Raw genomic sequence first — 12,500 nt, 5'->3', positions numbered from 1 at the left:
TGAGGCTCTATGTGAGTAGCCTCAGGGTGCTCCTGGAAGGCCAGAGGCAACAATGAAAGAGAATTACACGTATGCCAAGCAGCCGGATCTAGTTTCAATAACGACGAGAAAAACACTCATACACAGGATACTGTCTGGGCGAAGCTAATGACATAGGATACAAAGCTCACGCGCAAGATCAGCCAACTGTGAGGTGTAAAGACACCTTCTACAACAGGAAGATGGACAAATATGTTGGGAAGCCAATGTCACATACATATTAGTGAGTGTTTAAATTCTGGTTAGAGCATACAAATATTGATATACAAAAATGCTAGGCCTATATCAAGTTGCAAATAAGTGAGTGTGAACATTTATTCAACCTTTCTTTTCTTTGGAATCTGACCCTGTTATCCTGCTTTTTCTGTGTGTTTCTCAAGGTCTGCCATGTTTGTTTACTTGTTGTGTAAGGCTGTGGCTATGGAATTGATTTACCATTTTCTATACATTCTAGGCTGCTGCAATCCTGCAGATTGGAGATCATTTGTGCTGCCTGAGGCTGAAGCGCCCCTTCAAGTGTGTGTTCCAGGGCAGAAAGGTTTCCAGGAGTTTGATGCTGCTGTCCACTTGCAGTGGTGTGATGTGGACGCGTTATGGGAGAAAATTCATTGGGGCGTGTGCGTTGAGAGGTAGAAAGTTTTCGGGGTCGTGACAGCGAGAGAAAGTTTTTCAGCGCTGGCCTCTCGTTGGGATGTGGGAGAACTCTCCGCCACAATCCATCATTTCAGCCAACGTGTCCAGAGCGGGGAAAGCCTCCGCCGCGCAACCGAAAAGTGATTAATCAGTGAACGCACCGGACTCTCAGGGATTCATTTTTTTCACCTCCTTCTGGAGGATCCATCCAACCCCTCCTTCTTTCTGTATCCTCTCTTTATTGCACTTTTTCTTCTCTTTTCTTCGTTTCTGTTTTCTCCCCTCGGTTGGCCTCTCTCGGAGGTGCCTCTTATTGTGACTTATTGTTATTGCGTGTTTATTACATCAACGGACTCCGTGGGCAAACGCAAAATGGGACCACGGTGCAACAATGTGAAAAAGAACCTAATTACTGTCATTCCTGTCACCGGAGTCGTTAGCTATGTAGCGGGGCGCCGAGATAGACGAGCACTTTTCCTCTAGTCACCGTGCTTCATTACGTTACAGCAGCCAAGCCCGTGGTGCCGCTGTGATGAAAGCCAAAGTCTATCGCTCTTTCCGAGCGTTTGTTATTAACCTTTGGTTTTGTGTTTCCCATCTTGGTGGTTAGCGAGATGACAAAAACCTGACAACTGCAACTAGACTGTTTGCGGTAAACCTCAAACAATACACAAAGCTTCGAGGAAGGACCTCCACGAATACATTTAGGGCTTTTCGGAATATATTTAGATTCGGTGTGCACATAAACATGTTGGCGCTCCCCTGGGCTCAGTCTACCAACTGTGAATGAAAGAAACGGCGCCAGCTGTTTGATGGTGCCGGCACTGTCAGCCTTTATTTTGCCGTCGCTGTTTCCTCTGCGCCTCTCCAACTTCCCTTAACACTGAGGCGGAGAGGGAATCTGCACACGTCGCGTGAGCGCAGAGAACAGCAGGGAAACGGGAGACGTCTGGCTGAATGAGAGATTTCCCTCACCCCCCCCCACCCCCCCACCCCCCCAATTCCTTCATTACTCAGAATCCCTCCTTTCCATCACCCTCCATCAGCATTGGGAATTTTCCCGGTTAACCGGATAAAGACGCTGCTTATGAACCTGGATGCCTCCATGCTAAACAATTACAGGCCCATATCCAATCTACCTTTTATTGGCAAAATTATTGAAAAAGTAGTCTTTAATCAATTAACCACCTTTCTAACATCAAATGGGTATTTTGATTACTTTCAGTCTGGTTTTCGGGCAGCATTTGACACTGCTGATCACAATATTTTACTACACAGACTAGAACACTGTGTTGGATTTACAGGGATAGTTATCAGCTGGCTAAAATCATATCTACAAGAAAGGAGCTTCTTTGTTGCCATCGGAAACTGTACCTCAACACCAACGTCCTTGACCTGTGGTGTTCCCCAGGGGTCGATCTTGGGGCCACTATTATTCAATCTCTATATGCTCCCACTTGGATAAATCATTCAAAATAATTTGATTTCATATCATAGCTATGCAGATGACACACAAATTTACTTAGCTCTATCACCAAACGACTATGGTCCTCTTGAATCTATGTGTCAGTGTATAGAACAAATCAACACCTGGATGTCTCAAAATTTTCTTCAGCTGAACAAGGAAAAACTGAAGTAATTATATTTGGTAAAAAGGAGGAAAGACTTAGGGTTGCCACTCTCCTTGACACAAAAGGGTTGAAGGCAAAGGATACTGTTAAAAATCTTGGTGTATCAATTGACAGTGATCTAAATTTCAACAGCCACATGAAAGCGATAACTAAATCAGCTTTTTACCACCTGAAAAATATTGCCAAACTCAGAGGGCTGATGTCAAAACATGACTTGCATTTATGCATTTATCTCCAGCAGGGTTGATTACTGCAATGGACTGTTCACAGGCCTTCCTAAAAAGACTATTAAACAGCTTCAGGTGATACAAAATGCAGCAGCTAGGATTCTAACAAAAACTAAAAGAACTGACCACATTACTCCAATTCTTAAGTCCTGGCTTCCAGTAAGTCACAGAATTGACTTTAAAGCACTATTGCTTGTTTATAAATCAGTAAATGGAGCAGGACCTAAATACTTGTCAGACATGCTTCAGCAGTACACACCTTCTCGTCCTCTCAGGTCCCAGGTGAAAAACCTGCTAGTAAAACCCACAGTTAGAACTAAACATGGTGAAGCAGCTTTTAGCTGCTATGCGGCTCAGCTGTGGAACCAACTTTCGGATGACATCAAAAAGGCCCCAACTGTAGCCAGTTTTAAATCTAGACTTAAGACCAAACTGTTCTCAGATGCTTTCTGCTAATCTGCCCTTCTATGCTTTTATTTGTTATTATTGTTTGGTTTTGTTTATGTAAAGCACATTGAATGACCTCTGTGTATGAAATGCGCTATATAAATAAACTTGACTTGACTTGACTTGACTTGACTTATGCAGCCTATGGCCTAAATCCACAGACACTCTTCCTTCGTCTCTCCTCCACCCTTTTCTCTCTCTCTCTCTATTCTCTCTCTGACCCCCCTCTTCTCTTGCTGTCTCGTCCCCGTCCCCTCTCTCCTCCCTTCTTTACACCTCTGTTGATTAGACATCTCTCATCTGGGCCCTGAGATGAGATGAGGAGTCTTTCATCTGCTGTTGCTCTGAGCGACTTGTGCACTTGACTGGCAATTTACTCTGGCAAACATGTTTACTCTCTTTCCGTCTCAACCGTTTCTCCGTGCTGGCGCCAGACGCGGAGCGAGGGAGGGAAGGGAGGGGAGGACGGACAGCCCTGTGTGAGTGGCCGCTCTGGATGAGAGGGGCGATGAAGAGAGAGGGGGCAGCGGACGGACAGAACTCAAGGAGGTAAAACACACGCGAGCAGCCGTGTGTTTTCTTCACAAGAAAACATGCGTTCACGCGTCAGAATGCATGTGGCTGATTGCATCAGGTTTGCGTTGCTGAAAAAGGCACCATCTCTTTGAAAGAGAGAGAGAGAGAGAGACGTCGTTGGGCGAAGGTGGACAGTCGACAGGGGTCAACACACAACCACAGACAGTTGAGCGCCCATTTCAACACACGACATTGTTATGATTTTTTTGTGTGTGCTTTTTTTTTGTTTTGCTCTGAGCCTCACAGACAGCATCTGATCCTATGGCACACGCACGGCATGACATGACTCTGTCAGCCCCACTCAGCTGGTGCGAAGAACCAGCCTTTTTCCTGGCTGTCATGTCGCTTTCTTTATCGAGTGTCAAAAGAAAGGGAAAAAAAACACACAATATCACACATCCCTCCTTCTGCACAGCCCCTGTGGAGAAATGGTGTTAGTGAGGGACCACAGAGGGGGAGCTCATAGAGAGAGAGAGAGAGAGAGAGAGAGAGAGAGAGAGAGAGAGAGAGAGAGAGAGAGAGAGAGGGAGAGGGAGAGAGAGAGCTGTGATACCGGAGGCACTTGGAGGAGACTCACCTGCAGCAGCCAGTAGCACCGACGGTGGAAGGTGGGGATGATGGAGGAGTGGACATAGCATCCGTACAGGCACTGGAGGAGACACAAGACACAGACACAGCGAGATGATGAGCCAATTGAAACACACGTTCACACAAATACACTACACTTATATTACAGACATACATTACTGTAGATCGTATGTAAAATTGCTGTTGGCAGTGTTTGCATAAATTACATGCAGCCTTGTATGCTGTTACTCGTACTCTATTTACACAGATTGGTGTTATTTACCCACCCACACATTATAAACACACATTAACATTGCACGTTTGCTTAATCACAAGCACAAACACAAAGTTTCATCACAATTCTTGTGTGTGACAACCAGTAGCTTCTCGTTAACGGCCAAGTCAGATCCTTCATTTTCACATTGCCCAGTGACTGAAATGCAGGCTTTTTCCTGCAGTGGATACTTGTGCTGCTGCTTGAGGTCAAGCGTTTGCGACCCATGCGGAACTCCCTGGCCACATCCAGGCCGGCACCCAGCTCTAGCAGAGAGCTCTGCGTGGCGCCAGGTCTGACTCCTCTCCCCCCGAGACAGTCGCTCACTCCCAGTTTACGCCCCTTCCCTTCCCAGCCTGCTCTCTCCGCCATGCATAGTCAATGAAAAACAGGTTGAAACAAATATTACTTATGGGAATAGACTATATGGGAAACTGGAAATTGGACTGTGAAAGTGGAAGCCAGAAATCTCCATCTTTCAGGAATTCATGCAATCCGCAGGGATGTACTGTTTCAGGCTGCCTGCCTCATATCTGATGATTTGGCAGGGGAGAGAGACGACACACAAAACCCAATGTGACTGGATGCAGAGCACACACACACACACATACACACACAAAAACATACACAAGCACACAAACATTCACAAGCACATACGCACACGCACACACACACACACACCAGTAGTCACACATTTTGCAGGTATAAATGTCAACAAACATATAAATGAAAAACAATTGCCTGAGTAAACCTAAACAACTAAATGTTTTTGTTGGCAAAGGATTTAGACCAAAATCCAAAGCTAGTCCAGTATACTGCGCAACACCTGTTGTGTATTTTCTTAGGATTTTGAGGATCTGACAAAGAAGATGCCATTCGTGCTACTGATAATTACTTAGCTGCTGTGGCTGATAATTCTTCTGTAAAGTGCCCCTCTCTTCGAAATCCTGAATGGAAATTAGAGTGAATGCAGGGGAGGATGATTCTATAAGCGTCAAATTACAATCAGCTGGATAACTCTGTTAGAACTCCGTCAGTGAAGCAATTGGTAACCATGTTTTCTTCAGCTGGACGTGCTATAATATGAACTTCAGCCAGATGGAATGAGCCCCTCAGGTCTTGGAGAGGATTCATATGCTTACAACACACACACACACTGTGATCTTGTGGCCAAGATCATGCAAGTGTCCTTGCAAACATGCACTCAACTAAATTACACACACAGTGCAGCTGTGTGCATTCATGCATAGTACACAAGGACAACAACAATCACACGAGTAAACACTTACACAGATAAAACTCTCTCTCTCTCTCTCTCTCACACACACACACACACACAGACATACAAATAAAAAACACACACATGCCACCCCCCCCCCCCCCCCCCACAAACACACAGGTGCATAAGCTGCCATGTCAGGCTAGTGGACAGGTGTTGGTGTTCCAGCTGACAGAGTAAGCCTCTCCAGCTGCACAGAGCGTGAAATATAAACATGCTTTCATGGTGTGCTGCCTCTGTTTATCCCGTAATGTGGATCACACACTCTGCGTAGTACCTGCCCAACGCACAAACATACACATAAACATACATACACATCCCCTACGCACTTATGTACACACACACACACACACACACACACACACACACACATACACACACACACACACACACACACACACATACAGGCTCTGATGCAAACATACAATATATAAGAGCAGACACACACCCACACATTTAAATATGCAAACAAACACATATAAATGCTTACACCCAGACACACACACACACACACACACACACACGCATGCAAGCACACACAGACAGGGCATAAAATAACTACTACACACAAACTGAACAACACGAGTGTAAATGATGCAGATCGCATTAGCTTAGAGACCACATTGGTGTTTTTCGCACACACAGGCGGTCTCTGTCTGTCTGTCTCTCCCACACACACACACACACACACAAACACACACACACACACAGCGAGCTGCAATTTTCACCTCAGACTAAATGCCAGCACACATTTAGTACACAGAAAAGGACGAATCTGTATAATGACTCTTCAGCAGCGGAAGCGGCCGCGACACCGGGCCACGCGACGCCTAGCACCCGAGCTGCGGCAGCGGGCGAGCGAGTTGGTGGGATGTTGGGGATGTTTTGTAACAGCGTGATTAAGAAATGACAGCGTCAGAGGCCATTATTCGCCCGTCTGGGGCTGAAACAGATGCCGGCGCCGCGCACGCTGGGCTATTAAAGTGTAATTACATTCACACGATTAGATCAGCGCCTGTGCGGTGTCTGAGAAGCGCTCCCACGCACAGTAATCACGCCGGATGCACCGCCGCGCTCGCCCAAACCAAGGTGCCTTTCAGGAGCCCCCTAGCATGCCAACACACACACACACACACACACAAACATATATATGCATGCAGACACACACACACACACACACACACACACACACATGTGCACACACACACAGACAAACACATATGCATGCAGACACACACACACACACACACACACACACACACACATGTGCACACACACACAGACAAACACACATATGCATGCAGACACACACACACACACACACACACACACACATGTGCACACACACACAGACAAACACACATATGCATGCAGACACACACACACACACACACACACACACACATGCCAGCAGAGCTTGCAGCTGGTGAGGCGTGCAGAGACTAACTACATTCCAACACAACACATGCAGGCTAACCCCCCCCACACACACTGCACTCTAGGCGTTATCTGCTGCTGTGCTCTCTGCCAGTTATGTTCAAAATGGGGTGGACGGTGACGTACAATTCTCTTCCCTTCTGTTCTGGCAACAAGGTTTCACGCGAGATTTACGCCACATCCCAGAGAGTTCTGTTTTGCCAAGATGGCGCCCGTCTGTATATGTGTACGAGACATGAACGGTACTGTTTTTCTTTTTAATAAACTACCTGTAGACTTACACAGTTCTCAATGCTTCGGTTTACATGTAGATACCCTCATTATGCTACAGTGTAAGTGTGTTGCTATTTGGAGCCTTGGTAGCGATTTATTTTTACTCTACGTTCAGTTCAAGCATCGTTGTTTGGTGGGTCAGGTGACGTGCCGTCGAATCACAGCACAGCATCCAGAATGCATTGCTACACACCGTCATGAAGGGACTCATCGTTAGGTAGGCTTTATATAGCATACAGAACCTATTGTAATTTAACTTTCTCTGTAAGCTCCACAGATCGTGGCAAGACAATTGAATTGATTGTGGACTTCTTGCCGGGCAATGATGAGTAACTTAACTTGAATAGTACTGTTGCGTGGATGTACATAATATTTGAATGAATGTGTGTTTCTCAATGTTATAATCTATACAACTGGTTACATGACTAAGTTTGAATGGAGCTGAATGGATTGGGATTTATTTTTTTTAAATGACCTGTATGAACATGGATTCACTTTTAAAAAAGATGGCAGAGCGCAATCTTTTTTTACATGATTTGGTGCTGGCAAGGCATTGAACTGGGCTGAATGGATTTGGAAAAAAAAATATATATATATATATATATATATATATATATATTTTTTTTTTTTTTTTTTTTTTTAATGACCTGTATGAACATAGATAGGCTTCAAAAAAAGATGGCAGAGCGCAATCTTTTTTTACATGACCTTTACACTTGGTGCTGGCAAGGCATTGAACTGGGCTTCATTCGAGGATTCCAACGGTACCTCATTCATGAAAATCGGACATACAGGTCAAAGGTTACATGCACACACCTTCATATACACAGACAGCCCAGCCCAGCCCATCTAAGGAATCTATCTAAGGAAGATAACCATGTAGTCTGTTCAAGATAAGATCAATTTTGACAGAACTACAGACCTTGTGAAAGTAGTACCTAAAATGACTCCATTCACTTCATTGCAAAATCGCGGTTGGTCTGTTTACACATTAAAACCATACTAACAATTTACATTTCGACTCCACATCGTTGTAACACCATACCAAGGGTCTTAAGAAGTGAGTCAATTTGGCTGATTACGTTTTTAACGCATTTCCAGGGCTTAGTTGTCAGCTCAAAAAAGCAGTGGCTATTGCTAACGCATTCATTTTCAATGCTTAGCATGTTAACTAACATTAATAGGTTTGTATATGTGCTAACGCTTACTTGAACGTTCCCTATTGTGCCTTGTGGGGTACGTTTAACATTACTGTTGTTTACTACTTTATGTAAATCACATGACTATAATAAACTGTAACTTACTGAGAGCTAAGGTAATTCTGATTCAGACTGCCAAGTAGCTGCTAACATCCAAACAGTGTGATGAATGGCCATATGACAACAGCAAATAGCTAACGTTTACGTTAGCCTAACTTACTTATCGTTGACGTTGACCCGACACGTTCATAAGTTAGACCATAGACTGATAAGGACGTCCATCAAATTAAAGGGGTTAGTTCTTCGAAGTCTTCAAATTCATTCAAATTTACATGTAGATACCCTCATTATGCTACAGTGTAAGCACGGTGTAAGTTAATTGAATTGATTGTGGACTTCTTGACAGGCAATGATGAGTAACTTAACTTGAAATAGTAGTGTTGCGTGGATGTGTATAATATCTGAATGACTGTGTGTTTCTCAATATTATAATCTATACAACTGTATATATGACTAAGTTTATATGGAGCTAACTGGGCATTGAACTGGGCTGAATGGATTGGGAAAAAATATATTTATATATATATATTATATTATTATATATATATATATATATATATATAATATATTTATTATATATATATTTTTTTTTAAATGACCTGAATGAACATGGATTCACTTTAAAAAATGATTTGGTGCTGGAAAGGCATTGAACTGGGCTGAATAGATTTGGAATATACATATATATATTTTTAATGACCTGTATGAACATAAATTGGCTTAAAAAAACATGACCTTTACAACTGGTGCTGGCAAGGCATTGAACTGGGCTGAATGGATTTGGATAATGTATATATTTTTTTTAATGACCTGTGTGAACATGGATTGGCGCTTCGCGCTCTGCCATCTTTTTTTACATGACCTTTACACGTGGTGCTGGCAAGGCATTGAACTGGGCTTCATTCAAGGATTCCAACAGTACCTCATTTATGAAAATCGGACATACGGGTCAAAAGTTACATGCACACACCTTCATATACACAGACAGCCCAGCCCAGCCCAGCCCATTAGACAGTGCCAGATGGCTTAGAACTCTGCGAGGTGCAAGCTTAAACAATTAGAGCTGTGATGTCACAATCGGAATTAGAATCCTGAACAATCCTGAATGGGGCCGAAAAACGTGAATAACGTGAAAACGACAAGGACCAGCGACACGAAAGTAACAAGCTCCCTACACCGGTTCGGGCCTGAATTTTTGGAGTTCGAACCGTGTCGATAGCTCAAACGGTCTAGGAGCAGTAGTTAGTACAAAAAGTGGGTGAATAGGAAGATATAAGTAAACTTAAGAAGAACAATAGTGGAGCTATGCTGTGGTCTTGCTGGATCAAACCCACTAATAATAGTGGTGTAATGGATTTGGGGGGGAATGTAGTGTTTTGTTGACGGTAATGGTGTTTAGCTGGACTAGCTTTTGGTGAGTCAAGCAGGGAGCCTCAGTTTGGCTGTCACCTCTACACATCTCAGGACAGGAGATGGCAGAGAGAGAGAGAGAGAGAGAGAAAGAGGGAGAGAGAGGGTGAAAGAGAGAGAGGGAGGGAGGGAGATAGAGAGTGCTGTTTCAGCAAATGTTTTAAAGACTGAGAGGTGAGATGGAAGCTAAGGGAACGAATAAAAAAAGAGTAAAATGAAAGAACGACAGGATGGTGATGTGACACTGAGAAAAAGAGACAGATGCAGCGGTGATGGGCTGGGCTAAAGAGAGAGAGAGACAGAGAAAAAGAGGAAGAGAGGGAATGGAAGGAGAGATGGGTGATGGAGAGGGTGGGTGGGGCAGCAGGGTGGGGGGTGAAGGGTGGTTGGTCACGTCTCTCTCCCCTTGACTGAAGACACCCCGTCCGTCGATGTTGATGCCGCACTGCCGCCTCTCGGCAGCCTGCCTCTGGGCACCGCGCCAGAGGCATTACGCAGAATCCAATTCCTCCAAAGCAGCCTCAATCAGCAGGTTTTTAAGGTTAGAATTACTCTCTCTACCTCCCTCTCTCTCACTCACTCACTCACTCACTCTCGCCCTCTCTTCATCTCCCTCTCTCTCTCCCCCACTCACTCTCTCCCTTTCCCTCTCTCTCTCTCTCTCTCTCTCTCTCTCTCTCTCTCTCTTCTCCCTCTCCCACCCTCTCCCTCCCCACCAAGGTTACATCAGACAGAGGGAGCAGAAGGGAGAGATTGAAAGTTTGAAGTGCGGAGGCAGAGAGGTTATATGGTGGCTTTAAGTTGCCGGAGCGCGGTTCGTCTCTAGTGCCCTGCTCAGGTGAAGATTACTTTGAGGCCTGGGACCCTCCTGATTCATTCTGCTCAAAGCCCCTACACACCCATTCCAACGCCACGCTGTATGACTAACTGTGTGCTACGCTGGGACGCTGAATAGACCGTTGAGACTACCAGGCTTCTTTATGATGAATGTAAATGAGGGACTTGCATATAAAGGGCTAAATGCTTTAGCAACATCAGCTGATCTCCAGACGCTTAAAGGGTAGATGAGCAATGGCATGTCAGATGTATTTTCAATGATTGTCTTATACAATGATGTGCTATTATCACGCGGCTCACTCCCTTGCTTCCCCTGTATTGTATGCTTTCCATTTTTTTCCTGAACCACACTCCTGTTAAAATGCTTTTGAAGTGTGGCAATTTGAAAGAAAGACTAAGCTTTTACTGAGACAAGGATATAAGGTTCATCTCAGGTAACTATGCTAACCAGCATTAATTACATTTTCAACCTTTACATGTTTTTTTTTTGGTTTGTTTTTTAAAACTTAGAGTGGGTAAGTGAAAGCCTTTTTAGATGAGCATTCGATCAAAGGGCCAGGGCGGATTCAAACTCACTTAGGGTATAAAACTACATGGTGCATGAAACACAAGAGCAACAGTAACCGGAACTGTTGTCTACATGAATGGGGGATACACACCGACATACATAACATATGAGTTGACAGCTATGTTCATGATGATGATCAAACTCTTTCCATGACTTCTTACTGCATTCCTTTTCCAGGCAAGAAAATATATTTCTTCAGAAAATGCACTAGTGATAGCTGAGGTAGATTAACCCAGGTTAGCACAGGTTTGCTCCTGCTTCTGTGCTAATGCAGAAATATGCTTTCTTCCAATGAAGGGAATGTGGTATTTCATTCGCTTTGATAGGGAAGGCTTGTGCGATTGGTGCATGTTAATATAAAATCAATGTCTCTGCGAAAAGTTTAAATTATTGCCGGTGTTTAAGACAACCTGCCCTTGCGAAATAGGCTGTTTTCACCATCAAAATGGGACCCCTATTCTCAAACCAATTAAGGCCATAGAACTAAAATGTGGTTTGCAAAAAGAAATCTGATTGAACCAGGCAGCTTAGTTTTACTGGTATTGAATTTGCAAATACTCCAGTGTTGCTTTGACACTCTTGCCATTGCCGAATTGATCTGAGGTGGAATGGTGGTGCAGGAGACTGGCTTCATGTTTGAAAACATTCATTTGTTGTGTACAAAAGCGTGCAGCATAACAAGAATGCCAGACAATGGGAACAAAACAACACAGTGTTCTGTTTGTGTTTCTTTCTGGCTGTTGCTCATACACTGTCAACTCACTGAACATCACTTTAACAAAAAAGAAAAAGCAGCATGTACATCTCTCTATACTAACGTCTACACCTGGGGGGCATTTGTTCCTATTGAGAACTGATTAAGATCTATGTCTGTCTATACCTCCACCTAAGCTGGACCTTTAGGACTCAGCCCTGACAGGGTCCTTTGCAGGCCCCATTAGCCGGCCGGTGAACACCAGTGCCTGCCTGGGCGGCCGGGCCCTCTGGAGGCTATTAGGAACTCTGCTGTTTGGACACACTATGGACGGTGATGGGTGGTGATG

At 44.3% G+C, this 12,500-nt stretch overlaps 1 protein-coding gene across 9 annotated transcripts in view; it reads right to left on the bottom strand.

Annotated features, from left to right (window-relative positions):
* The window catches only part of camta1b (calmodulin binding transcription activator 1b), a 252,264-nt gene that overhangs the window by 50,469 nt on the left and 189,295 nt on the right, over positions 1 to 12,500 (bottom strand). For all 9 annotated transcript variants that reach the window (XR_006031366.1, XR_006031365.1, XM_042090381.1 and 6 more), the window contains exon 6: positions 4,131 to 4,202. Coding sequence is in view for 7 of the 9 variants with exons in the window: in XM_042090381.1 (XP_041946315.1) it covers positions 4,131 to 4,202 (72 nt within the window). In the remaining 2 variants the exon portion in view is untranslated. The remainder of the gene's footprint in view (positions 1 to 4,130; positions 4,203 to 12,500) is intronic.

Source organism: Alosa sapidissima, chromosome 4 (assembly GCF_018492685.1).
Source record: "Alosa sapidissima isolate fAloSap1 chromosome 4, fAloSap1.pri, whole genome shotgun sequence".
In the NCBI taxonomy this organism is placed as follows: Eukaryota; Metazoa; Chordata; class Actinopteri; order Clupeiformes; family Clupeidae; genus Alosa; species Alosa sapidissima.
The sequence above is the reverse complement of the archived record's forward strand: the minus strand, read 5'-3'. Positions and strand labels throughout refer to the sequence as shown.